The sequence below is a fragment of the Simochromis diagramma genome, unplaced genomic scaffold, assembly GCF_900408965.1.
Source record: "Simochromis diagramma unplaced genomic scaffold, fSimDia1.1 OVJJ01000205.1, whole genome shotgun sequence".
NCBI classification, from domain to species: Eukaryota; Metazoa; Chordata; class Actinopteri; order Cichliformes; family Cichlidae; genus Simochromis; species Simochromis diagramma.
The window spans coordinates 961,082-987,417 of record NW_024386782.1 but is presented as its reverse complement, the minus strand read 5'-3'; the positions used below and the strand labels follow the sequence as shown (position 1 = coordinate 987,417).

General features: G+C 39.4%; 3 protein-coding genes across 4 annotated transcripts; 1 reads left to right on the top strand and 2 right to left on the bottom strand.

The window, feature by feature from the left end:
• Positions 1-6: 6 nt before the first annotated feature.
• Positions 7-13,284, bottom strand: parp2 (poly (ADP-ribose) polymerase 2). The gene is made up of 17 exons (XM_040014901.1): positions 12,994-13,284; positions 11,793-12,002; positions 11,355-11,531; positions 11,105-11,175; positions 10,542-10,592; positions 9,764-9,860; positions 9,582-9,657; positions 7,198-7,300; positions 6,437-6,590; positions 6,167-6,308; positions 6,013-6,076; positions 5,800-5,934; positions 4,807-4,934; positions 4,548-4,647; positions 4,009-4,107; positions 3,538-3,662; positions 7-1,010 (listed from the first exon to the last, which is right to left on the bottom strand). The coding sequence occupies exons 1-17, from the start codon at positions 13,064-13,066 to the stop codon at positions 851-853; spliced, it is 1,965 nt and encodes a 654-aa protein (XP_039870835.1). The 5' UTR covers positions 13,067-13,284; the 3' UTR covers positions 7-850.
• Positions 13,285-13,404: 120 nt separating this feature from the next.
• Positions 13,405-19,934, top strand: mettl17 (methyltransferase like 17). Its single transcript, XM_040014913.1, has 14 exons — positions 13,405-13,646; positions 14,538-14,679; positions 14,778-14,927; positions 15,030-15,117; positions 15,424-15,505; positions 15,647-15,720; positions 15,803-15,897; positions 16,011-16,081; positions 16,360-16,467; positions 16,571-16,639; positions 16,720-16,770; positions 16,880-16,972; positions 18,024-18,220; positions 19,334-19,934. The coding sequence occupies exons 1-14, from the start codon at positions 13,578-13,580 to the stop codon at positions 19,425-19,427; spliced, it is 1,383 nt and encodes a 460-aa protein (XP_039870847.1). The 5' UTR covers positions 13,405-13,577; the 3' UTR covers positions 19,428-19,934.
• On the bottom strand, positions 19,675-24,437 carry sdr39u1 (short chain dehydrogenase/reductase family 39U, member 1). 2 transcript variants are annotated; one of them, XM_040014960.1, is made up of 6 exons: positions 24,304-24,437; positions 23,474-23,580; positions 23,094-23,176; positions 22,872-22,993; positions 22,607-22,759; positions 19,675-20,846 (listed from the first exon to the last, which is right to left on the bottom strand). In XM_040014960.1, the coding sequence occupies exons 1-6, from the start codon at positions 24,317-24,319 to the stop codon at positions 20,419-20,421; spliced, it is 909 nt and encodes a 302-aa protein (XP_039870894.1). In that variant the 5' UTR covers positions 24,320-24,437; the 3' UTR covers positions 19,675-20,418. The 2 variants fall into 2 exon arrangements, with proteins under 2 accessions (XP_039870894.1, XP_039870885.1); XM_040014951.1 differs by lacking the exon at positions 24,304-24,437 and adding an exon at positions 24,173-24,281.
• Between the last annotated feature and the right edge of the window lie 1,899 nt (positions 24,438-26,336).

Genomic DNA, 26,336 nt, shown 5'->3' with positions numbered 1-26,336 from the left:
TTTATGTTGAGTCATTTATTTTTATTCCCACTCTTCAAAATTTAAAAACCTTCATCCTCATAACAGATCCAGAAGAATATTTGTGTTACAACAAACACCCACACTAAAACCATCCTACCCTTAATAATGATAATGAGACCTTCTACTGATCCAAGGACGTTTAGTAATATACATATACAGGGACAAAAAGTAGTGCAAAAGGTTTTGTGTATCCTCTCCATGTCAAAGAGATACATCTAGTATAACAAACCTCTGTCGAACAACAGCTTTTTCTTATACATGATACCAGGATATAAGAGAAACTGTAGAAAATCCAAGAAAAAGTTGAATTCAAAGTTGATGTTTTCCCTCAGTTGGTCCCTCATGGTTTCCTCAGACACTCATTTATATATGGAGATGCAGAACCTTCAGCAAATCCTGCTGCCAGCATCTGTGATTATTTTGAGTTATTTCAACCCAGCAGTCAATTCTATATAAGATGTCAAAGAAGTGAAAATGCTGGCACTAATCCCAAGATGGGGGGGGAAAAAAAATCAATTCATATGCAAGATTTTCCTTTTTAATATAATTTATTGTATAATGAAACATCCACCAGTCATGCCTTTGATGACGCATCTACAGTTTTTGTCTTGGAAAAAACCCTAAAACAATTCATTATATTATCAAAACAGCTGTAAATGATTTTTCTCAGTTGAGCAATTGCTGCAGCCTTATATGAACGAGTGTTTTCAGGTGTAACATCCAACCCCCACCCATGCCCCGAAACATAGAAGTTAACGCTACATGAAGAATGACTAAAAAAACCTAAACATTCATCCATATTTCACAAAGGCACACAGTTCCCAAGGCTTCACCACAGTGATGAGTAGTTAAACTTTACACGCAGCAGGTACCTCATGCGAGTCTGTGCAGGATTGTAAACAATGAACTCGTTGTAGAGGAGGGAGTAAGCGTTAGATTTACCCACTCCCGTTTTCACGCCAGGCCCCATCGGCACCGTCATACCGTCCCTGAGAAAGAAATCGAGAAACAATAAAATAAATCCGTGGGATTAACACAAATGACCTTTGTTTAAAATTTCTTTTAGGTGATTGTAAAAAAAATGTTTCCCCAAAAAAGGAAAACATTCTGCACTCTTTGGCTTCAATTTCTTTTTTTTTCTTCGGGTATTTTTTAGGATCTTTGGGGATCAATCCTCTTAACTCCTTCTCCAGTTCAGAATCATGGGAAAGCTCAATCGCATCCCAGATATCTTGGAGTGAGAGGCAAAGGCCAACACAAGACAGACAACCACTCACATTCTTATTTATCGTTAATTTAGAATTACCAATTAACCTAACAAGCCGAGGAAGCGCACATAGGGAGAGCATGCAGACTCCAGCTGGCCAGGAGATTCACACCCAGGACCTTCTCGCTGTGAAACAACAGTGCTAACCACTGCACCACTATCCCATCCATCTTTGGGAATGTTTTGTCAAACAGTGTGCAGCAGTATACTACAATTAATTTACAAATAGAATACGCTCCGTTATCAAACCTTGGGCTTGTATTGGACAAATGCAGGGCTGCTGTTGTTATGCAAGTGATAAAGATATATTCCAAACCTCCTGCTAATTTTAACAGAATTAGGTACATCATGTGAAGATTAAAGAGCATTTTAAGGCATTAAAAAAACTGCAGTGAAAAGTCGTAAACTAATTTCTTCAGCTTCAGGTAACTTATTAACAGGACAGGTGCAGTTTGTTAATACCAGTCTAAAAGAATATAATTACTGCTCATGGCATGTAGGTTAAATGTAGGCCTAAGGTGAGACTTGTCACTATATATAATGACAGAGTCGTTATAGTGGAAACAGGATTCAGTAATTAACAGGCCTTAATGTAGGACTGTAAACCGTGCGTTAATATCTTGAAATTACTTTCTGTAGCATTCTTGTTTTTAGACAACTCAACAACAACAAATAAATATGGCTCTAAAATGTTCACACTGTTGAATCTTCTCTATCGTTTTTGTAGATTGTGACTATGAATTTGTTCACTGGTAAATGGAGTGCATTTAGGGAGCATCGTTCTAGTCTCACTGACTACTCACAGTGACTTCAACCCAGTGTTTCAAACACATCGATTTTATATGGGATCACAGTTAGACATTTATACTGCTTATTCTTCACAAAGTGGGTCAATCTATTGATGCATGCATTCATTTTCTCCCACTTATCAGACGAAGGCAGGAGCCTATCCCAGCTGTCATAGAGCAAGATGCACCCTGGACAGGTTACCAATTACATTTAGAAACTATTCGTATTATTTAATAAATTATTTGAGAAAACTTTGTGCACCTATTTTCACGCCTACACACACCACGACCACAACAAACACCGTCACCCACCACATTCATATATGCTACGGTTGTATTGCAGCCTTACAGGCTCCTTACACACTGAAGGGATTTACGAAACTGTGACAAGCAGACTAGAGAAGCTATGAGTGTATAACCCCACAGACTGCAGCAGTTTCAACCATCTAATAAGGTCATAGCAAACCACAAACAAACTGCATTTTCTATCATGGCAGGTCAGACTTCATTTGCACAAATGGAGCTAAACACATTCACTGCTGTGTTTCATGGTCAGCTGACTGGTCTGCAGTGAAAAACAGAATTTGGTGGAAGCTATGGAGGAGAAGTGGCACAGCAGGAAAAACAGCAGAATAAACAAGGGGAAAGCAAGGCCAGTGCATTAACGAATGAGTCACCATGTAGCCAGCAGAGTTCAGCATTCAGCATTTTGACTTTCATTTAAGTGGTCTCACTCCAAATTGCCTTTTTCTGTAACATAAACATCTGACATTTATATGAAGTGCTTGAACATAGCCCTCAGTAGAGAGATCTAAGTAGATTAGATAAACAGTTTAGGTAATCTATACAGGCACTATGGGTTACAAGGGTCTCTGAACTAAATGTATCACTTTAAATCAGTGCTTCCCACACAAATTGAGCTCTAGACTTTACTTCAGTGGGCTTGAACGGGACATTAAAGCTGCCTAAGTGTATTCTGTGTTGCTTTTTAGCATTTCTTTTATTTATTTTGCCCATCTATTTACAATATTCCCTTCCTTTTGTTTTAAACGATAAGTGATCTCTACACAACTATTCCTGGACCTTCCCATGGTGTTTTCCCACCAGTGGGGTATTGTTGTGCTCTTTGGTGTCATTCAGCTGCTCTCCAGAGAGTCTGTTATCCTGGAGTCGTACAGACTACAACAGCAGCTGGTAATGACAGTTCTTAGACGGCTCTGGAAACCTGCTGTAAGCTCAGCAGCTAACCTAACTCGCAGCAGGTGGAGAACTGCTTCACTGAACTTAGAGGTTGCATGCATCCCGTCTATACTGTCCTTGAATGAGCAGTGCTAAACAAGATAGGCAGCTGTGTTTTGAGTGAGCTAAAACTTATGAAGGCCTCGTTTTAAAGCAATGGACCAAATAACTGAGCAGTAACTGGCCTGTGTTAAATATATCATTATAATTAGAAAGACTTACAGTGTGACAGAGTTTTTGTGGTCAGGTCCAGTCTGTCCCAGACCCTTGGTGCTGTGTTTTCCAGCAGGCAGATTGTTTGCTTCATAGTCTGCATCCAGCAGCTCATTAGATTCTCCCAGAGCGACCTGTGGGCATGAATATATGAATATTTACCAGTGCTGCATTATATTTAGTCCACTACACTTTGCAGAGGAATTTTTCTGGGTATCAAATTCAACTTTTTTGGCTTCCTACGGGTCTCTACCTGAGACCTCAGCAGTAAACATCCTCATTGCAGGATCAAAAAAGTATCTGGATACAAATTATAAATATAACTGTTCAACCTGCAAAAACAAAACTTCATTGCAGATTACAGACAAGACATTTCCTTGGCAGCAAATTTAAGACATTTGCAGGCCAGAGCAGCTGCAACAAAACTTCAATAATGAAAATTATTAATGGCAAACAAACAAACAAAAAAAACACCCTTACTTCACACAGTAGCAGCAGTCCAACGTTGTTGTTCTGGTTGGAAAAACAGTAGTTGGCACTTTTTGATGACATGTCAGCAAAGTAGATACCTTTACCAAACTGAGTGAAAGAGAAATGAGAAAATGTAATATACCGATGTGAGTTCAATTTCAATGCCTGAGATAATTTCATGTTGAAAATTGATCACATTTTAGAGACTCCTTAAAATGTAATTATTTAGATCAATTTTATTGATTTTTTCTTAAAAATGTGTTTAACTTCTGTTACATACAAGCTGAGACAAAGTCAAACTGTGCATATTTTATTTGTCTTTCATTCTCTCACCGAGGTTCCTACACCGTTTTAAAAAAATTAAGATCAAGACATTTTAAGACACCAATGAAGAACAATGATGACAACAATATGTACTGTAAATATTCAATATTCAATAAATATTGAATATTTAATATCCAGGCTTTCCGCTAGTGTACTGCAACCCGTGTTGGACCTAAGACTGGTCTTATGGACTGGTCTTTTTGAATTTTGATATCCCATCCTACCATGTAACCAGTAACAGGAGCTTCAGGGGGGGCCACTCGAAGTCCCTGACTGAGGATGCCGACCCAGTTAGACAGACGTGAACCGTGCCACAGCAGAGTCCTGGCAGACAGGTAGACGGTTAGCTTGGCTCATTGTGAAAGAAAACATAATTTTCATTGACATCAATGTTGGATTTTTATCAAGGCAAACATGCAACATAATAAATCTGATTTTGAAGTCAGCTTGAAGTCATAAAGCAGTAACAGTATTTCTTCCTACCTGTTACTTAACTGTGACAGGAAATTTTTGCTCTCCCCGTCTCTGTCCACTGAGAAAATGTCAAGCACGGTCATGGTGTAGTCACAGTGGGTGGGGGCGTGAGTGGTGTGCAGATACTGCTCTATCACCTTCACACAAAGAGGAGGAAAGTTAGCTCAATGCAAAATGCTGAAAGGAATCCAAGATAATACTGAAGACTAACAACTACACAAGTTTTAGTGTGAATGGAAATGTAGTCAGCCAAAGGAAATCTCCATGGTACCTACTCAGTATCAGTCAGTTCACTGTGAGATATATGCACGTTATCTCTGGATTAAATTAAACAAGATTTGCCACTGTTTACAGAGCAGTGCCCCACCAGATATTTTAGTCTAAATAAAAATAATAATAATAATAATGATTTTAAAAAACACACATTAAAAAGCTAGTATTTCCAGCATATCAAATATTTTTTTATTTCAACTGAGATCATAACAACAGAGCCTGTGCTGTTTTCACATTTGGACATGACAGGAGGTTTCACAAACTCAGCAGCAGCTTCTGCTGACAGACTAACTATCTGTGTTTGCAGACAGACCTCTGGAACACTATGTTCCTGACATAGTGTCAGTTAGTTTAGTTAGTGTAAACATAAATTAACTAGCAGTCAGAAGGTCCCAAGTAGTCTGTTCATCCTGCTGTCAAAAACAATATATGAGCCCTGACATGTTTGGCATTAATAAAGTAACACCAGCAATTGCCCTACCAAGGAGAATATGATCAGATGAGAAGATTCACCACAAACTATCGACTAGTCAACGCTGAGGTTGCAGCACTTCAAGTGAAATGACTACAAATGAATAAATTATTCTCTGTGCATAACAATTTAGATGCAGAAAAGTTTTAAGCAACTACATCAGCCTATCAAATTGTTTTGAGGCTAAGAACAAGTATCATCAATAATGTGACACGGTTTGGTAAAACTGGTTAGTTAATTATTTAAATCACACTGACCTTGTACTCATTGTTGCTGGAGTCCAGAGGCTGCAGTTTGCACCGGAGGGAGTAATACTGTCTGTCCAGAGGATGTTCATCGCTGTCTTCACTGGACTTGACCATTTTTACTGCTATCTGGATGTCACTCAGTGCCTTTAAAACAGGGATGGGAGACATTGTTCAGTTAAGAAATTTTTTTTAAGCAAACTGAATAAAATCAAAACATTTTACCTCCAAAAGGGCAATTTTGGCTTTCAGCTCTTCTTCTGTTTGGATAAGTGGGGGAGTTTTCAACCTATAAGGGTAACATCTTTTAGTTACAGCAAGACAGGAATCGGTGGTAACTATCCACACTCTGGTTTTGTCTAAAGTTTCATCCTTTTACCCAAAGTCATGTGGGATGCGGGTGTAAAATTGATTGCATGCTTCTAAAAGGTCACGACTGCTCCCTTTCTTCTTCTTCAAGCAATCCTCGATCTTCTTCAGTGCTGAGTAACCTGCTCGGATCTGCTCTGGGGTCAGCTTGCCTAAAGGTAGAAAGGAAGAAAAATGTCAAGTCTGACACAGTGCATGGAAATACTGGTCACTCTGTCACCAACTTCATCTTCTCATTTAGTCAAATCAACCTATAATAATGAATTTGAGTCAGACTGACCAAGAGGAGCTTTCTTGGTGTCAAACTTCATCTCCAGCACACACTCCTCCATGGCTTTCAGATCGCAGATGAGCTCCAGGAGAGACTGAATCCTTGAATCCAGCTCGGAGGTTTTCTTTTTTGGTACAGTATCCACTGTGGTCTGATTCTCCTCCTGGAATGGTGAAAAACATCCAAGAATACAATCTGACACATCCAACCTTTTAATTCAGTTCAGTTTTATTTATATAGTGCCAAATGACAAGAACAGTCAGCTCAAGGTGCTTTATATTATAAGGTGAAACCCTAAAAAGATACAGAAAAAAATCCAAACAATCAGACAGCCCCCATATAAGGAAACAATTGGTGACAGTGGGAAGAAAAAAATCCCTTTTAACAAGGCTCGGGGAGGGGCGGCTATCTACTGTGATCTTTTATTGAATGTAACATATTTCTGAACATATTTCTCCAGTGCAACTTCTGCTGACAGAAGTTTCGGCATTATAACACTCAAAGACTCCTTAATAGAAATCTATGGTACAATTCTTAAACAACAGAGATGACAGTTATCCAACCCCCAAAGAGCTAATTAGGACCCAGAGATGCTAATCAGCTCAGGCTTCTGGACTGAGGTGTTTATGAAGCAGTAATTTTGCCGCTAGTAGTATGGCTTTTTTCTATTCACTTATATAGGAATTTCAAAGTAAGAACGCCCAGAGGCTTTGCCAACATGGCTGCTAAATGCCAAGAATGACTTTTAGTAAGACTTTTCCTAAACGTACCTTTTCATTCGTGCTGTAGTCCATAAACACCATGTCATATTTTCCAGCTACTTTCTCAAAACTATCTCGATGCTCCCATTCGTTCTTGGTCTTTTCAAAGAACCTGCAGCAAAACAAACAAGTCGGAATTTCACCAAACACACATCCATGAAGGCACCTGGAAAACCTTTCTTTTTCCACTGTCAGTCACATAATGTAAAGTAAAGTAAAATTTTATTTATATAGCACCTTTCAAGATAAAATCACAAAGTGCTTTACAGAGGCAGAAAACAGACATTAAAATCTCAAACAAAACAAAATCAACCAAAAGCGAGTTTAAACAGATGCGTTTTTAACTGCTTTTTGACATGACTGAGTCCACAGATCTCCAACTCAAAGGGAGCGAGTTCCAGAGTCTGGGAGCCACTGATACAAACGCTCTGTCACCTTTTGTTTTTAACCCTGTATGCTGGACAACCAGCAACCCCTGGTCACAAGACCTCAGGGACCTGCTGGGGTGATAAGGAAGAAGAAGAGCACTTATGTAAGTTGGAGCTACACCGTGCAGGTCGCTATAAGTCATGATTATGATCTTAAAATGGACCCTGAACTTGACAGGGAGCCAATGCAGTTGAATCAGCAGGGGAGTGGCATGGGAGTATTTGTGATGCTTTATCAGAAGCCTAGCAGCAGCATTTTGAACACCCTGCAGTCGTTCCAGGGAGGCATTACTTAAGCAAGTAAACAAGGAATTACAATAGTCTAAGCGAGATGAAACAAAAACATGAATAATCATTTCCAATTCGGAACGTGACACAATGGGACTCAGCTTAGCGATATTTGTTAAATGGTAAAAACAAGAGCGAACCAAAGATTTAACGTGTGTGTCCAGCGTCAGAGCTGGATCAAGTGTAACACCAAGGTTCCTAATGGAGGATTTAATATAAGAAGCAAGAGGGCCTAGATTTTTAACCACGAGGGGAACAAATTTCTCAGCAGCAAAGACAATGACTTCCGTTTTATCAGCATTTAGTTGAAGGTAATTACCAGCCAGCCAATCTCTAACGGAATCTAAGCAGGACTGCAAGATTTGGAGCTTAGAAACATCAGGTGGCTTAAAAGAGATATATAGCTGAATATCATCTGCATAACAATGATATGAAATATCAGAGAAAGAGCTAAGAAGTTGCAGAAGAGGGAGTAAATACAACAAAAACAATAACGGTCCCAAGACAGAGCCCTGAGGCACCCCATAGGCAAGAGAGCTGACGGAGGATCTGAACTTAGAGGCAGCCACAGAGAAAGATCGATTTGACAAATAGGATTTAAACCATTCCAATGCGGTACCCGATACACCCACCCAGTGGTTTAATCTATCTAACAAAATAAGATGATCAACAGTGTCAAAAGCAGAGGTCAGATCCAGCAACATCAAAACAGTGCACTCTCCAGCATCATAATTCATCAAAATATCATTAGACACTCTAAGAAGTGCAGTTTCGGTAGAGTGAGCCTTACAAAAGCCAGATTGAAATTTATCGAGAATTTTATGTTCATCTAGAACAACTGTGAGTTGCTTGGCCACAACCTTTTCTAAAATCTTGGCAATAAAAGGCAATTTTGAGATAGGTCTGTAACTGGAAAGCAAAGAAGGATCAAGTTTAGGCTTTTTTAAAAGTGGGTGAATGACAGCACTTTTACAGTAACCAGGGACCTGACCAGAGAGTAGAGATGCATTAATAATTTTAAGAACACTAGGGACCAATAGACTCAAAAACATTTTTAAACAAAGACCCAGATAAAATATCAAGGGGGCAAGAGGATGATCTAATTGAAGTAACCAGCGTCAACAACTCAAGTAAAGACACTGGTGAAAATCTTTCAGATATGACAGGCTTAAGTAAAATCGGAACAGGCAAATGGTACATGGAGGGAGAGATGTTGCTCCTTACATTGCTAACCTTTTCAACAAAGAAGGAAAGAAAATTTTCCGAGTCTTCGTTCGAAGAAATTGGGACAGCAGCAGAAGCCGGAGCAACTATATCCCTAATAGTATCAAATAAAACCTTAGGGTTACCTCTGCTCCTAGAGACTAGGTTTGGAAAATAAGCAGCCCTTGCATCACGAATTGAAGCATTAAAGGAAACTAAAAGGTCTTTTAAATGAAAGAGATGAACCTGTAAACGAGTCTTTCTCCACAAACGCTCAGCTTTACGACAGACACGCTTTAAACAGCGAATGCTGTCGTTTATCCAGGGCGAGGGTTTTGTAACAGGGGCTAGTCTAGTTTTAATAGGGCAAATATTATCGATAATAGAAAGACAGTAATTATTAAAATGATTTGTTAATAAATCAACATCATTAGAAGCAGGACGAACCAAATTAAAAACGTCAGAAAAACTCACTTTTTCTTGAAGACATCTTTGGCCTTCAGCAGGTCTCCACCACAGACCGTAAGGCTGTTTTGACCTACTTTACCCACTGCAGAAACAAATGATAAAAATCAACAAAATGCACAAAGGTGGTACAATTTCTGCAAAATGACAAATATTTTCAAACAAAAACTGTCAGTTGACATTGAACATACCCCTGCCCCATCTCATCCACACACTGTAAACCTTGGAGCTGTCGTCCTCCAGCAGCTGGATCAGGTAATATTTGTTGTTGTTAAACTGAAGATTTGTCTACAAATTGAAACAAATGATGTTTACTGCAGGCTACAAATTGGAAACTAAAGCTAAAAAACTGAATTTGTGAGATTTAAAGTTTTCACTTTTTCATTATTACCTATAAAGTACTACCTATACTGCTCCAGGATGAAATAATAATAAATGTTATTAAAATGGATCTATCATGCTATCGCATATTTACTGAACAATGAGGTCAGCGTATGCACAAATAATCCCTGTGAGCCAAAACCTCAGGGTTCAGTCTGCTCCAAACAGTCAGTTTCTGGCAGGTTTTTCAGCTCTTGACTTTAGATGATGTCGTAGACAGGGATAGTCCCTAGTATGACCATCTAAGGCAGCGGTCCCCAACCTTTTTATGCCCGACAATATTTTCACGGACCGACCTTTAAGGTGTCGCGGATAAATACAAGAAAATAAAACCAGTACTGGTACCGAAAAAAAGAAGATTTATTCATAACACACGTGAAAAGACCCAGGAAAACCGATAACAAAATAACGCTGAAAACCATACATTTCACACCTGAGCCTCAACTCTCGTGGCCCGGTACCAAACGACTCACGGACCGGTACCGGTCCGAGGCCCGGGGGTTGGGGACCGCTGATCTAAGGCACACAGCCCTAAAAAAACTATAAAGATGGAACTGAGCATAATTTATTTCCTTTTAATTGTGTTACCTGGTTGAGCATCACGTCGTAAACATCATTTCCTTCATCGTAAACATGAGCCTGAAATATAAATATAAAAATGAGTTATACAAATCAAAATAATCCCACCATGTCTGCATTCAGGAAATATAAATATTTGTATATAAAATATTTACTTTTTTGTGTTTAAAAAGAACAGATTTGCAATTATGTTAAAAAATAATTTAAACAGAACCAATTACCACGTCTTATATTTTCATGTAACAGTCATATGAAAATCTACTGACAATTAGGTAAGATGAATTTAATTATCTTCTAATTGTAACAATACTTCTCTGATTTATTGCTTATCTGTTTAGTGTGTGGAAAAACACAATCATATATATGGTATTCAGTTTAAAACAACCATTTGGAAAATTTAAGCTTCACTGAAAGATTTATTTGTGTTTAACCAGACACTGATCAGAATAGTTTGTCACAAGAGGAACTGTAACTGGGGGAAAGCTTTGCCTTATAGCAGCCAGGTGTCAAACCACAAGCATGACTGACATGAATCGTGAGATTTATATATCGTGTGGATGCCGACACTGTACCTTTCCCAGTTTGGCTTTACATTCAGAGTCTACTGGTGCTTTTCCCTTCATGACCACTGTCTTCACAACTTCTGTTCAGAACAGATCAAACACAAAAGAGTAGTGAGGTGAAGAAACATCTACAGTTCAGATGCAATTCCATGCTCACCTGATCCTTAAAAGCTTTAAAAGTTACTGTGCTTTGATAATGACTAATATTGTCATGGCTGAAAAATTTTGTAAGTATATACAGAAATTAGATCCATGTTACCTTCACTTTTTACTTCTTCTTTGGCTTTTTTGGGCATTTCTTCAGTTTTTGTCTGGCTCTTGCTTTGTCCTCTTCTCTTCTTAGCTGCAGGCTGCTCTTCTGTGTCCTCCTCTTCCTCTTTAACTTGAGCTGGTTTCTCATTATGAGTAGCAACGTCACCAGCTTCATTCGGACTTTCTTAATAAAACAGGAGAAAAGAGGAAAGACTGTGAGTACCTCCAAGAATTCAGATTTTTCAATTAAATTTAAACTGAAATAAACTATATAAATTTCATGAAATTATGTTTTAGATACCATTTCTACAAAAGACATTTATTTAAAAATGAACTAAACCGCAGTTAAGAAAATATCAAGCAACACAATTTAAAAATGAGGTTTTATGAAAACAGAATACAGGGAGCAGGGAGGATGACAGAAAATTCACAGCGAAAAACACACCTGCTTTTACAGTCTGACAGCGAACTTTCCGTTTGTACTTTGTGACAGGATTGATCTGAACCATCTTCTTCAGATCAACTTCATAGGCTGTCCCCGAGCCCAGAGAGAGAGTGACAGATGTTTTCCCCGAAGAGACGGCCGAGTCCAAGACGGCACAGGCTGATGGAGAGTATGGTTCCCACTGTCTTTTATCCCCCATCCACTGCCACACTGATTAGAAATACACACAGAAGAAAACTCTTACACAGTGGCCCTTTAGAGATCAGAAACAAGTCTTTAAGTTATTAAAAATCTGTGTCTGTAATACCTGTTTTAAACTTCCTTAATTTTTGTCCCCTGACTGACAAATACCAATTATATTAAAATAAAAAAAGTATTAATGCTGCTGTTGTTTAAAAAAAATGAAAAAAAAAGTCTGGATAAACTGCAAAATAGTAAAAAGAAAAATAAAACCAATACATGCTTCTTTTTTTTTCCTGGAAGGTGCAAATAGCTGTCAAACATTTTAGGTTAATTTTAACAGAAGCAAAACAAAGAGTGGCTGCAAAGAAAATCAGCCTTTTTCTCGCCTTCATTTCAGTGCAAACTTCCTTTATTCCAAGTTTGTTCTGATTGGCTGCTCTAGGCAAACAGAAGGTTTAAAAAGTAGCATGATCATGTTTGAGTTAACCCTCTCACTGACATCATCTGGAACAAAAATTTGAGGGAAAATGTCAAAAACTAAATGTTTACAGTAATTTAAAGCATAATCATTTCTACACACATTGGCATCATTATTTTACAATTAAAGTGGTCATATTTAACATAAACATTCCAGAATGTTAGCAGTATATGTTAGACAGTAAGCAGGTCACATTAGAAAAGGCCCCTTCGCTTTTGGTATGCAATAAATGTAGATCACAACAAATAAATACTTTTTTTATTGGTCGTTTTAACTGCTCACTTAGGAACTTATATTTTATTTGAAATTTTAGAAGCGCAACCGGATTTATCAGCAAACCGAGCTACAAAAATTGTTTTGTTTGTTTTTTAAGCTGACAATTTTTTATTATTATTTCACACAGACAGTACCGGTGTCTGAATTATGAGTGAAGCTTCATAATATTGATCTTCATGCTGTCTCCTGTCCGAACATGTCCACAGTTCAATGGCGTAGTTACCCTGCAGCAGCTACAACATTATGCTAATACGACACACAGACCTGTTTTTGACTGGGCTTCTCCATTTTCTGGTGCACTCTCACATTTATTTCTGGAACTTCTCGCTCGCCTCATGGTGGGTTATTAAAAAATAATTATCTGGCTGCTGTTAAAGGGGAACCTCAGCGATAACACTAAAACACGGCGGGAAGCTTTTCCCCACCGTACTACTGTTTCCTGACCGCAAACGATTGTTTCATGTGAAGATGAATCACTCCGCCGCGAAAAGTGAAGCCATTGTTGTTTCCGGTGCGAAGACGGTTAATATGCCAGCGATTTATATTAAACGCAGTTCAAAGTTTAAAATACATTTAGGTTTATATTTGTTTCAATTTAGTCCCAACTTTGTCTATTCCGTGGCCGAGAGGTAAACTTGATGTCGCAGATGCTGGACAGTAGGCGGAGTAGCACTCTTCGTTGTTCTCCTGAGGTGGGAACAGAGATTAGGGGCGAAAGTGTTCCGCCTTAGGTAGTGGTCGGAATTATTTTGTTGAAGGATTAGTGGGATTCTAACGTGACACTTTAGGAAGGCTGGATGAAAGTTGAATTTTAAGCCATTTAAACGTAACGGTTAGAAGCAGATGTTATGGTACCGCGTAGATTTAGCGCCTGTGTTCTCTGTCAGAGAACACCTCTGGCGATGCTGGTGTGCCGGGTGAGTACGGATTGATATTACCACTGAATGCAGCTTTTTAATCGCAGAGGTCAGACACATAAGCTATAGAGAACAAAATAGTTTCAGTCTGTACATTTACTTTTTATTTTTGGCATAATATACACCATTTAGTCGTGAATCTACTCTACCTGTCCCCCAGATGTCAGGGCTGCCAACTCTCACTGGTGTAAAACATGATTTCTACGTTCATTCAAACACTGCCCAAACACATCTCTGAATACTTTGAACTGAGGGCAACACTGAGGGGATTTTCTGGGGTTATTATCAGCTCAGCATAAAAAATCTCTTGGCTATGTCTTTCTGACATTATAACTGGAGCCAGTAAGGCTGCTGTCTGGTTCCCAGTTACCTTGGACTCAAACATTTCATTAAATAAACTAAAACTGCACTTACTGGCCACTTCATTATTTACACCTTGCTAGCACTGGATAGGCCCTCCTTTTGCCTTCAGAATACTGTGATCATAAGTAGGTGGACATGGTCAGCAACAATACTCGAGTATATTGTTACACAAACAACCACGTCACGTAACATAAATTACTTTTCATCCAAATTTTGATGCTTGGTTTGAATTTCCATAGGTCTTCTTGTCCATGTTTGCATGCCTAAATGCGTTAAGTCGCTGCTTTGTGATTAGCTGATGAAATACCTACGTTAACAAGCACGCAAACAGTACATGTGCCTAATGTAGTGGCCACTGGATCTTTTGAAAAAAATGAAACACAGATTTTGTTTGGTTTCTTTGTTTGTTTGTTTTTTTCTAAAATCTGGCTGTAATTGGATTTCCTGTTTTTTATTTTCCTCATATAATCATATTTTAGTTTAATTCAAAGGTCAGTAAAACAGCATCATTTAAACCTGTTATTTCAGGCAATGAGTGCAGCTACACACCCACAGCCACAGGTAGATTTCCTAAAGGGTGAACCACACAGAAAACACCCAGGTGTGACCAACTTGAAAACTCTACAGCTACCTGAGGAACTCCACGTGGCTGCACAGTCGATTATTCACAGTAAGCCTAGTGTTGGTAAATCAGTTAATATAACAGATCTTTCTGACCAGCTTCATTGGTTAAAACCCTTTGCCTCTCATCCATCTCTGCATCTGTAGGAGCTCAGGTGAATCAGCTTCCCGAGCGCATTCACAAGCTCACGAACTTCCTGTGGAGCAGGAAACGAGCGGTCGAGGATTTAACTCTGAGGCAGAAAGCTGTGAGCCTGGAGAAAGAACTGTGGGAGAAAGCCATGCAAAAGGGAGGAGGTGGGTGACATATGTATATATTTTTTTTAAAGTAATAATACACATGCAACAAGATCATATCATGCAGCAGCTAGAAAAAATAAATATACATTCATTCTGCAGATATAGACGAGCAAGCAATGGAAGACCGCATCAGGAGGAAAGTTCTCTCAGAGCTCCGAAGAACGACATATCACTGGGCACCCACGAAGTAACATGTCATTTAACTACAGTGTTATCCATTATCAGTTTTTCACATTTCAGTCTGTTCTGAATGCCTCTTTGTTATATTTACTGATTCCTAAAGGAGAAAAAGCCTCTTTTACCCATAATAGGAGAAGCTAAAACTGCGATTTATGACAAATGCTGAACATTTTATACCTTTAACAGACTTAAGATGCTTTCTTTAGATAAACCCAGTGAATGGTTGCGCTCCACCATGATCCATCCTGAAGTTGTAGTTTTGGTCCTTAAATTTGACGTGCAGTAGATTTACAAGCATCTCACTGTGTTTCAGGTACGATGAAGAGTTCGGCGTGGTCTACATGGCAGCTCGACTTGCTGGTGGTTACGCTGCAGTGAGGAGAGCTCTGAATGAGGTAGCAAAGTGCTGTGGAGGCGATCGGCTTACGTGGTGATACAGGGAGCTTCCTTTTTAAGAATCGCTTGAATCCAAGCACAAGTTGTTTTTTGTGGTTAAACTGAGTTATACCTGCAGTTTTTTTCCCCTCATCATTTAGATAAAGAAGAGGGATCCCTCCTTTGCTCCTCACACTCTCCTGGATTTTGGTTCTGGGTTAGGAACAGTTGTCTGGTTAGTGTGCAACACTAGTAAAACATGTAAATGCTTTAGTCTGAATAGCTAAACTAAGTTTATAATCTGGCCGTTTCCTCAGGGCATCTCACGCATGCTGGGGTGACTCTTTGAAGGAGATGGTGTGTGTGGACAGCTCAGGGCCAATGAACATTTTGGCAGAACGACTTCTGAAAGGTAGACACACATGTAGACAATTTATTTTTGTTTCTTTATGTGAAATACAGATGTTAATAAGAACTGACTGGATTGTATTATTATTATTATTATTATTATTTTGAATTGAGCAGGTGATGACGAAAGAGCTGAACCCTGCATCAAACAAGTGTATTTCAGGCAGTTTCTCCCTGTCTCTCCTAAGGTAAAACTCCCTCAGCTTTTATTTAAGTCACAATGTGTTCACTGTCAAGAATTTAAAAAAAATCAGTGTGTTATTAAAAATGTATATGCAATATTCTAGACTTCAATTCTGGGTTATACGTGGATTTTTAAAATATTTTTAGTCGTTGTTCTAGAAAAGAACACAAACGGACAAAATCAAAAAAATAAAGAAAATCCCAATATTTTTGATTTGCTGTCATTAATGTTCCAGATAATCTCAACAACTGGAAATCCTGACCATCCTTTTTCTCCTTTCAGGTGCAGTTTGATTTAGTCACTGCAGCTTTTACCCTCTCAGAGCTGCCAAATGTGAAAGACCGAGAGGAGGCAGCATTCACTCTTTGGAGAAAGACAAGCTCATATCTGGTGAGATCAAAGAAAGATACAACTTAAGAAAATGATTGGTGAGCCTCTGGTGTTTAAAAGGAAACAGAAAAAAAACGATTACTCGTTGCATTTTATGTTCTAGGTGCTGGTGGAAAATGGGACCAAAGAGGGCCATCAGATACTCATGGAAGCCAGAGATACTTTGTTGAAGGTATTTAAACACACTGGATAAGACAGCAGTTCACAATAGTTGTTATTGATCAAACTAAATTGTTGGTTTTCTGACTCCAGAAACAAGAGAAGACCGTTTATGACTCCAGGCCAGCATCAGTGTTTGCTCCAGTAAGTTTAACACCCAGTAGATTTAATTAAAGTCATACTTTCATACTTAGAGCCATTAGTGTCTCAGTCTTATTGCGCGTCTATTCATTTATTTATTTATTTATTTTAGTGTTCGCATGAACTGGTGTGTCCCAAACTGGCCCATGAGCCCGTCACACCCTGCAACTTCCAGCAGCATTACCAACCTCTGTCTCTACCCAGGGTAAGACTCAACTGTCTATGTCTGTTTACAGCTTTTCACTTTAAATGGGATCTAATCTGTTAATTACCAGGTCTCTTTCTTTTTATTCTTGGACTCCACCGGAGCAGCATTGCATGAATTTTAAATTATCCTTATTGTCCTAAGACAACACTGGTGAATTAGTGCTTGAGTAGTACCAGCTAATATAGTCAGGCTCACCTCAACGCACAGCTGGTGCTCTGCAACAGGTCTCCTGGAGAGGGGCTGGACTCTCAGTCTAGAGTTGCCCTCAGAGAAAGATGGCAAGCAGTGGTGGGTATACAGTTATGGTCACAAGCTCTAAGTAGTGACAAAAAGATCACAGATAGAAGCAGTAGAAATCAACTACCTCCGCAGGGTGGCTCACTGTTGTCATTTGGGAGTCCTTTCTGAGGGCTTCAGAGTACATCCGCAACTCGAAAGGAGCCAGCTGAGGGTTTTTGAGGATCTGACTAGGACACCTCCTTGGTGAGGCATTTTGAGCATATTCTACTTAGAGAATCTCTGGGACAGACCCACGAGATTATGCCTCAGCTGCTTTGGGAACACCTCGGATGAGCTGGAAGGGTGACGGGAGGAGAGGAAGTTCTGAGGCTTTTCTTCTTAGAATGCTGGTCCTGCAAACCAAGCAACAGACCAAATAAGACTAAAACATTTTAGTGTAATCTGCAAAAACAACATATAGTCTTCTGTACCAGGCTCTGCTATTAAAATCAGCTGCACTTTATTCCCTTCTGTGAACACAGCTGAAGTTTCGTATTATTGTACATTATCAGGGAACTCATATTTATTTAATAGCATGTAAAACATAAAAGACACAAAGTCTTGCGCCAAGATTTTATCTTGGATTGAATTCGTTATTTTTAACTTCATAACTTTTTCTTCTTGTTGCCTTTTAAGTATTATTAATTTACACTTGTCTTATATTTGTTGCTGACAGAAAGTGCTATATATGCAAACATGTTTTGTTTTGTGTTTTTTCAGATAAATGCTGAATGAATTCCATATCAACCCTTTTTTTTTTCTTTTCCAGCACAATGACCGTCAGATCGAGAAGTTCAGCTACCTAATTTTGAGGCGGACAGAAGCAGTGGAGGAAGGCACAAAGGGTGTGGAGTGGGCCAGGCTGATTGCACCAGTGCTGCGCAGAACGAGGCATGTCCACTGTCGCATGTGTTGCCCGGACGGACAGCTACAGCACATGGTGGTGACAGCCCGTAAACACAGCAGGTAAAAAGAAAAATCAGTGTCACACAAATTCATCAGCTGCAGAATAGGTTTAGTCCTTTTCCTTAAATGCTAGCATAGAGCAGGGGTGGGCAACTCCAGGCCTCAAGGGCAGGTGTCCTGCAGGTTTTAGAGATCACCCTGGGTCAACACACCTGAACCAAATGATTAGTTCATTACCAGCCCTCTGGAGAACTTCAAGACATGTTGAGGAGGTAACTTAGCCATTTAAATAAGCTGTGTGGGCTCAAGGATACATCTAAAACCTGCAGCACACTGGCCCTTGAGGCCTGGAGTTGCCCATCTCTGGCATAGAGAGATGAAGACAAAAGGTACTGACATTCAGTAGTGACAGGTGAGTGCATTGGGAGGGAAAAGAAGAGAGTGAAGAAGAACTGCTCAGTGCATCATGGGAAGTCCCCCAGCGGTCTGACAAAAGGATTCTTCAGGGTCACCAGACTCTGCTCAGGTTTCATCAAAAAGAACCGTTTGAAGTCTAATTTTATAATCGAGAGGATATCAGTCCTGAATCCAGAGATATTAAGACTCCAGGTCAGATCGGATACCATAGGGTTTTTAGGATATGATGTTAGGGACCAGGTGCATTAAAATAAACTAAGAAGAAATACGTCATTAAAATGCTTATTAGGGCTGCGTACTGTTTGAATTTGATTCAGTGTGGGGCCACGCAGTTCATCAACAACGTTTTCTAAAATTAACAAAACTCCTCGGGTGTTTAAAGATTTCCTAGACACAGGTAGGCACGCAGGAAAGATGCGGGAAATACAGAAAGAGAGAATGAGGGAAGGAAATGCAGCAAAAGATCTGGCTTGCCTGGACTTCAAACTGGGGAATTGCTGATCAAATTTTGCTATAATTCTGAATTATGTGATCCGAAAATGTGTCAGAACTAGACCAAATGGAGCAGAAATTCATTGTAAACCTTCTGTATGTCATAATAATCGATACTCTGTGCTACAGGCAGCCTTTGGTTGCTGGATATTCTTATTGCTTTTTGTTGTTTGTTTTATTGTCACTGATGGACTTATTTGACTGTTTTGTTTTGGATTGGATTTTTTCTGTTTAATTGTTCTATTTCAATGTCATTTTAATCAGAGATATGTACCGCTGCGCTCGGAGCAGTGACTGGGGAGATCAAATGCCGATCGTTCGGGGTGTAGAGGAAGACGTCAACAGTGATTCAGAGTGACGATTCAGCCGTAAAGACTCTGTGGAAACATACGATACATCGTGAAACTGATAATACTTTGATTTATAGACAAAGGAGCTGCAAATTACATATACATTTCCTCTCTGCAGTTTTCTTTATTGTGTACCACCTCCAATAAACCATTATATTTTTAAGTGTGATGCTCTTTGGACAGAAATGTCTTTTAAAAAGTATTTTGAAATTGAATTTACCTTGAGAAGCATTTCATTTTCAATGCGGTCCAAACAAACCTTAAAGTTGTTTATTCAGCAGAACAATACATAACATGAGCTTTATGTATTTTTTTGGTAACATAACATTTCACAGCCTTAAAATAAAAAGGGTAAAATTTCTTTTTGCACGTTTCCGTGTTGCAGGTTAATTCAGTGACACTGAGACTCAAAGTGAGATTTCAGCAACATTTTTAATTTACTGTAGGCCACAAAAAAGATCCAGTAAACTTGATTAACCTAGACTTATGTAAACGACTATTTATAAAAACAAACACAAAAAAAAAAGACTCCAGGCTATGACCTGTAGCTCCAATAATTGTTTCGGTGCTTCACCATCTGTAATGTGGTCATTTATATTACTAACCACTGTGTCACTGACAATTTTAGACACATCTGTTATCAAGACTCAACTCTGTCAGATTTATTTTACAGAAACACTTCAGTATCAACAATCATGTCCCAGTGCTTTCTAAATGTAAACAAAGGCTTTAGAGCCGCTTGTTATTATCCCGAATGCGGAGAAACACTTTAAAGTGAAGCATGACATTTTATTTAAAACAGTTTTTCAAACATGATCCCATAACTGCTCTTTAGCAATATGAGAAACAACAGTTCATCAGTACACAGATCTGATGAATAAGTAATTTACAACAGTCTTTTACTGAGTCATGATCCTGGGATTCATTTTCAATGACTCGTTTAGGCTCATATTTGTTTATTCTTGTATTACAGTAAAAATGAACCGCCGTACTCTCTTGTTAATTAACAATCTCCTTCAAAGCTGAGGTCAAGTCAGGGTAGTTGTACTGAAATCCAGACTCCAAAGTCCTCTTAGGTATGACTTTCTGACCTTGAGTAAGGATCACGGCCCTCTCCGAACCCAGCAGGGCGTTCATGACAAAGCCAGGTACAGGAAGGATGGTGGGCCGCCTCAAGACCCGACCCAATTCTTTAGTGAATTCATAGTTTGTGTTGAGAGCCGGAGCGACTCCGTTGAACACTTGTGGTGATGAGGAGGGTGGAGTGTCAGCAGGGGGCTCCAGTGCGCGGACAATGATTCCTGCCAGGTCTGAAACGTGGATCCAGGGAAATGGTTGTCTTCCAGATCCCAGGGTACCCCCGAGGCCGAGCCAGAACGGCAGCAGCATCTGCTTCATGGCCCCACCATCACGACCCAGCACTGCCCCTGGGGAATGCATGGAAAATAAGAAAGCACATGTTTTTCACTGCAGCCATTTTAACTTGTTTAATGATGATTTACTGGGACACTCTTTATAACTGAGAAACCATTAGTTCTAGCTTATGCTGTCCATTCAGTCAATCTAGTCAGATTATCTGCCGTGAAATGGCCCACGAGATAAAATTTTAATTCATGCTATAAAAACTGAAAAAGATAAAAAGTAATACAGAGATAAGATACTTTAAATCTTCACATGTTGTGTATGCATGTACAAAATGCAAAAGTTTAACAGACTGATGGTCTTTTAAAGTTTTTCTTTGGATGGTGGTAGCCTTTTCACTCTTTTTATTCTAGTTCTTGTACCCGATCGTCTTCAAAGGAAAGGTTTTTGCCCCAATTACTTTCTTTAGTTTGTTAAACCAGTTAACACTGACCCGTGAATCATTCAAGCATGAAAAAGGCACCCAATTCAAGAAATGAACCACTGTTTTTAAAAATGTGTCCTTAGGCACTTGGTTATTAGCAGCCAGTCATAAAAACAATATTTTTTCCACATTTCTTTAAGTCGATTTAGTCAATCTCTGAAAAAAATGCCAAGGATAACATATTTTGACAGGCATAAAAATTATATCTTTGGTGATTCCAAAATAACTATGAGCAGAACACTTAGGCTATGTTCACACTGCAGGCGAAAGCGCATCAAATCCGACCTTTTTTTGATCCTATCCGACTCATATCCGATCATGGTATGACAGCTTGAACGGCACAAACCCAATATTTTCAAATCCGACCTAGGTCACTTTCGTATGTGGTACTGAATCCATTACATATCTGATGTTTTAGAAAGCGACTGCTGTTTGAATGGTCATTTTGCATTTAATCCGTCTTTTACATCACTGACACAAGACGGATGCCAATTATCAGCGCTAGAGAAGACAAACGAGAAAGCATGGCGGCTGTTGTTAAAGCATGGGCTCGCTTTTTTCTCAGTTTCCTTCTTTCTCTATTTAATTTGTCAAAATTCTGTCGGTTACGACTGTGCAGAAATTGATAGACTGCTGCAACAACACCTACTAGCTCTGTAGCCGCCATTTTTACTTCCACAAACAGAGCGCGTTGTGTGTGACATCTTCTTTTGTGCATGTGGACCACTTTGAGGGCCATGAACCGTTCACACTAGAGCGCATTTGCTGTCACATTTTATTTGTAGTGTGAACAACCAGGAAAAAAAAAAAAATCGGATTTGATCAAAAAATTGCAATTGAGCATTAACACCTGCAGTGTGAACTACAGGTTACACTTACAATTTATGAAGAAACTAGACATGAGGACAAAAGGAGAAGTGGCAGGCCTAAAGAAACCATCTACAGCAGACGAACAGGATCTGAAAGCCATGTTCTTAAGAAATAGGAAAAAAAAAAATCCAGCAAAGACCTTACATAGGACCAGAGAGATGCATGTGGCCCTTCATCTGATCCATTTAGACCACGGGTAGGCAATTCCAGGCCTCGAGGGCCGGTGTCCTGCAGGTTTTAGATCTCACCCTGGGTCAGCACACCTGAATCACATGATTAGTTTGTTACCAGGCCTCTGGAGAACTTCAGGACATGTTGAGGAGCTAATTTAGCCATTTAAATCAGCTGTGTTGGTTCGAGGACACATCTAAAACCTGCAGGGACACCGGCCCTTGAGGCCTGGAGTTGCCCACCCCTGATTTAGACAGATTCAGAATGGACAATAAACATAAGCATGTGCCGTATACAAACCAGGCCGGATGATGACTTGTTTGGTGGTTTTTGCCACATTTTCAGGAAGTAGTGCTGCTGCTTCCCACTCTTTGACAAGTCTTGAGAGAAGGTCAAACGGAGTCCATTCACTGTCTTCTGTGTATTGAGCTGTTAGACTGGGTTTATAGCAAGCTGTGTCATGAAAACAAACAATGGAAAAGCAATAATAGAATTACTATCTATATTATCAATGAGTTCATCTGATCTGCTGTGCTGAGTAGAATCTCACTTATTAAATGCTTACCTACACCTGACACCAGCACCCAAGAGTGAGGAGGACTGGAGGAAGCAGCAATGGCTTGAGAAAGAGCTTTAGTTGTGTCAACGCGACTGGAGAACAAGTCTTTTTTGTAGCTTTCATTCCACCTTCAAAACAGAACCCAAGGGAAAAAACAGTGACAATCCCTGTAAATGCATTAAAATGCTGCAGATATTAGGATGGACTCTTTGATTATTTATTTCTCACCATCGCAGTGGGTTTATGAGATTCTCTCCAGCCAAGTTGACGGCACCCTCACACGGTGGGAGACCCTGAGACTCCAGCTCACCCTGCAGGAGCAGAGAGGAAGAAACATAAAGATGTTTAGAAATGTCACTGGATCTGTAAACTATCCCCCTTCCACATTTATCAGTTTGTACGTCTCTGTCTGTACAGTTTGTACATACTGAATTTCCCGGAGGAACCAACACGAGGGATTAATAAATTTCTTCTCCCTCTCTAATCTCAGTCCTTCAAACCATCAGGCGTCAGCTCCAGTATGATGTTTCGTTAACAGTGATGAATCAACAGGTCCTAAAATGAGCTTTAGGTTTGCCCTTTTACTTTGCATTAACTTTAGGTCATACCCATGTTATCTTCCCTGGACCAGGCTGGCGGGATATCAGTGTCACCTCATGACCTTTGTCCCTAAGTAGGCGGGTAAGCTCACGGCCAACGAAGCCAGATCCCCCTCCTACAAGAAACACAACAGACAGAGAAATCATCAAAAGGAACAAACTGAAAAACAAAAGCCGCACACTTCCTCCAACTTAGAAACTGTGATTCGTACAAGTGTGTAAAGAAAGTACTGTATAAAGATTTAAAATCGGATTTATTTTATCATATCGTGCTTTAATTTTTTTTTTAACGTTTTACGTTAAATTTAAAATTACACTCAGTTTTAACTGCTGTAACAAAGGAAAGTCGCAACTTTCAAAAAACCCTTTTTGCTCATGACGTTAAGGTGGCTTTGGGTCAACTTTATTCTCGTTTTTGCAGTTTAACTTAAAGAGAAATATTTCTATTATTTAACCAAACAACTAAATAAATACATAGAAACGCTTCAAAATTATGTTAAAAAAAACCCCTCAAAATTAGGTGAGTCAGGCATGCGTGGTGCGCATGCGTATTGTACATGCTTACAAAACATTGCTTTGTGCATTACCTGAGCAAACTCAACTATGAAACACACCATAAGCACACAGTTTTAGCACGCTTTCTCAAAGCTCCCAGGCTCTGTTCGCAATAGTGCCACAGCCCAACATAATGCACAAGTACAAACTCACTAATGGATATAAGGCACTTCATTATTGGCCGCAACGTAAACATTAGCTGTAAGCTATCTGAAAGCGTAATGTCACTCTGACCTTTCCGAGCAACTTTAAAAAACGTGTAACTTTTTAAAAATTGTACATACCTATTAAAATTCTCATGGCCAGAAGCTTGCCCTTTAACCTTGAGTTAAATCTCAAAACACCACCGTACACGAGTCCCGCCTCTCCTTCTTCTTCTTCTTCTTAAATGTTATTGGCGGTTGGCAAACAACTGATTGGTGCATTACCGCCACCACTAGTATGGAGTGTGAACTGGAATGACGCCCCCCCCCCCCCAAAGAAAAAAACACCTCAAAGCCTTTCAAACACTCTTCCCGCTTTAAAAAACTGAAATAAAGCCTGGTAACTCTTACTTCCAGAATCCTTTTGCAATAGGTCAACCAGATCCAATTTCATTTTCATATTAATAAGGTTTTGGGATAATTGTCTCCTCTCCACCTGATATTTCGGACAGTGCAATATCACAAACTCTATAGTTTCTGTGTCTCCACAGAAGGCACATTTCCCTAATTTCCTTCGGGATTAATAAAGTATTCTGATTCTGATTCTGATTATGTTTCCCAATCAAGAATAATGTAGCATTTAACCCAGTATGTCCAAATCTCAATCTCGATATGACCATCTCCTCTCTCCTGCTCCTTCCAGTGGTCCTCATTTCTCCTACCCCCCTTTGTATTGTACACAACCACCGTCCTCTCCTTTCCTCCTCCCACTGCTTTTGCCATCTACCCCTCATTTCTTGCCGTATGATACTCTTCACTTCAGCTTGACCAAAACTAACAGCCAGGTCAACTGTCCCATGTTTTGTGGCTTGCTTCGCCACTCTGTCTGCCATTTCATTCCCCATTATTCCATAATGGGCTGGAATCCATAGAAACACAACTGTAAGACCCATCATGTTTATCCTGAACAGTGTTTGCTGAATTTCTGCTAGAATATCTGCTCTCGCATCTGAGTGACTACCTTGTAAACTAAGCAATGATGCTCTTGATTCTGAACAAACAATAGCTTTTAATGGCCTCATATTTTCCACCCACTGAACCGCCAACAGAATTGCAAGCAGTTCTCCAGTGAATACTGACAGTCTATCAGTGATCCTTTTTTCTATTTTAACCATGAACTCTGGGACCACAACTACTACACCAATTTGACTGGCTGAATCCTTAGATGCATCCGTATATAATTGAACACAACCATAAAACTGGTCAATGTAAGCCTGCACAGTATAGGAGTTTAAAATAAATGCCCCATCCTTAGTCTTCTTATCCAGTAGAGTGAAATCAACTATGGCTTCAGGAAGTATCCAGGGAGATATTGCTGGTAACGAAACTCGTCCAACTGATCCAGTTTAAATTCACTTGCTCTTCCACCCACAATCCACCCAAAGCTCTTTGATTTCCACCTTCCTTTCTCCCAGCAAGGGTTGAGAACTGCTTGTAGTGGGTGATCCTGTCCATGGCCTTGAAGATTTGCCCAATAATTAAGTACAAGTTGTGTTCTTCTCAGTCCTAGAGGCATCTCCCCCATCTCCACCTCCCTCCTCTCCTTCTCCAGCTGCTCTGTTATCAAACTGTAATTTCAGCGAGTTTGGACCAATCGGCGTTCCGTACTTTAGCCACGCAAACACGTCATTTTGTAGTTCACAGTTGGCTTGACCGAAGTCGGAATTCTTTAGTAACAGCTGACACCTGCTGGTTTTAGTGATGTGATGTCGTTCCTTTTCAAATTTAAAGGAATAATATGAGATATAACCCCAAACTTCTTTAGCTTTAAGTACTAAAAGTTTAACTCACACCGCCTCTGACGTAACTACAGCATCCGAATGAGAAATGTTTACCCTTGATTAGGTAAGAAATTAGGTAATATTAGGCAATAAATTATTAATGTAGAAGAGCATAGTTAAAACAAACAAAAGTTGTTTGTTTTTTTTTAAGTTTAAAGCGAATATCTTGTAACAGACATTTATCATTGCAGGATTAGCACAGATGCACAGGAATACGAGTGAAATAAAAATGCCATTTATGGTATCATTTTCTGCTAATTAAAGGGTAATACAAAACGTAAATATTACAATAGCGCCATGGGCCACAGTCCAACATCAACAAAAGCTAAACAA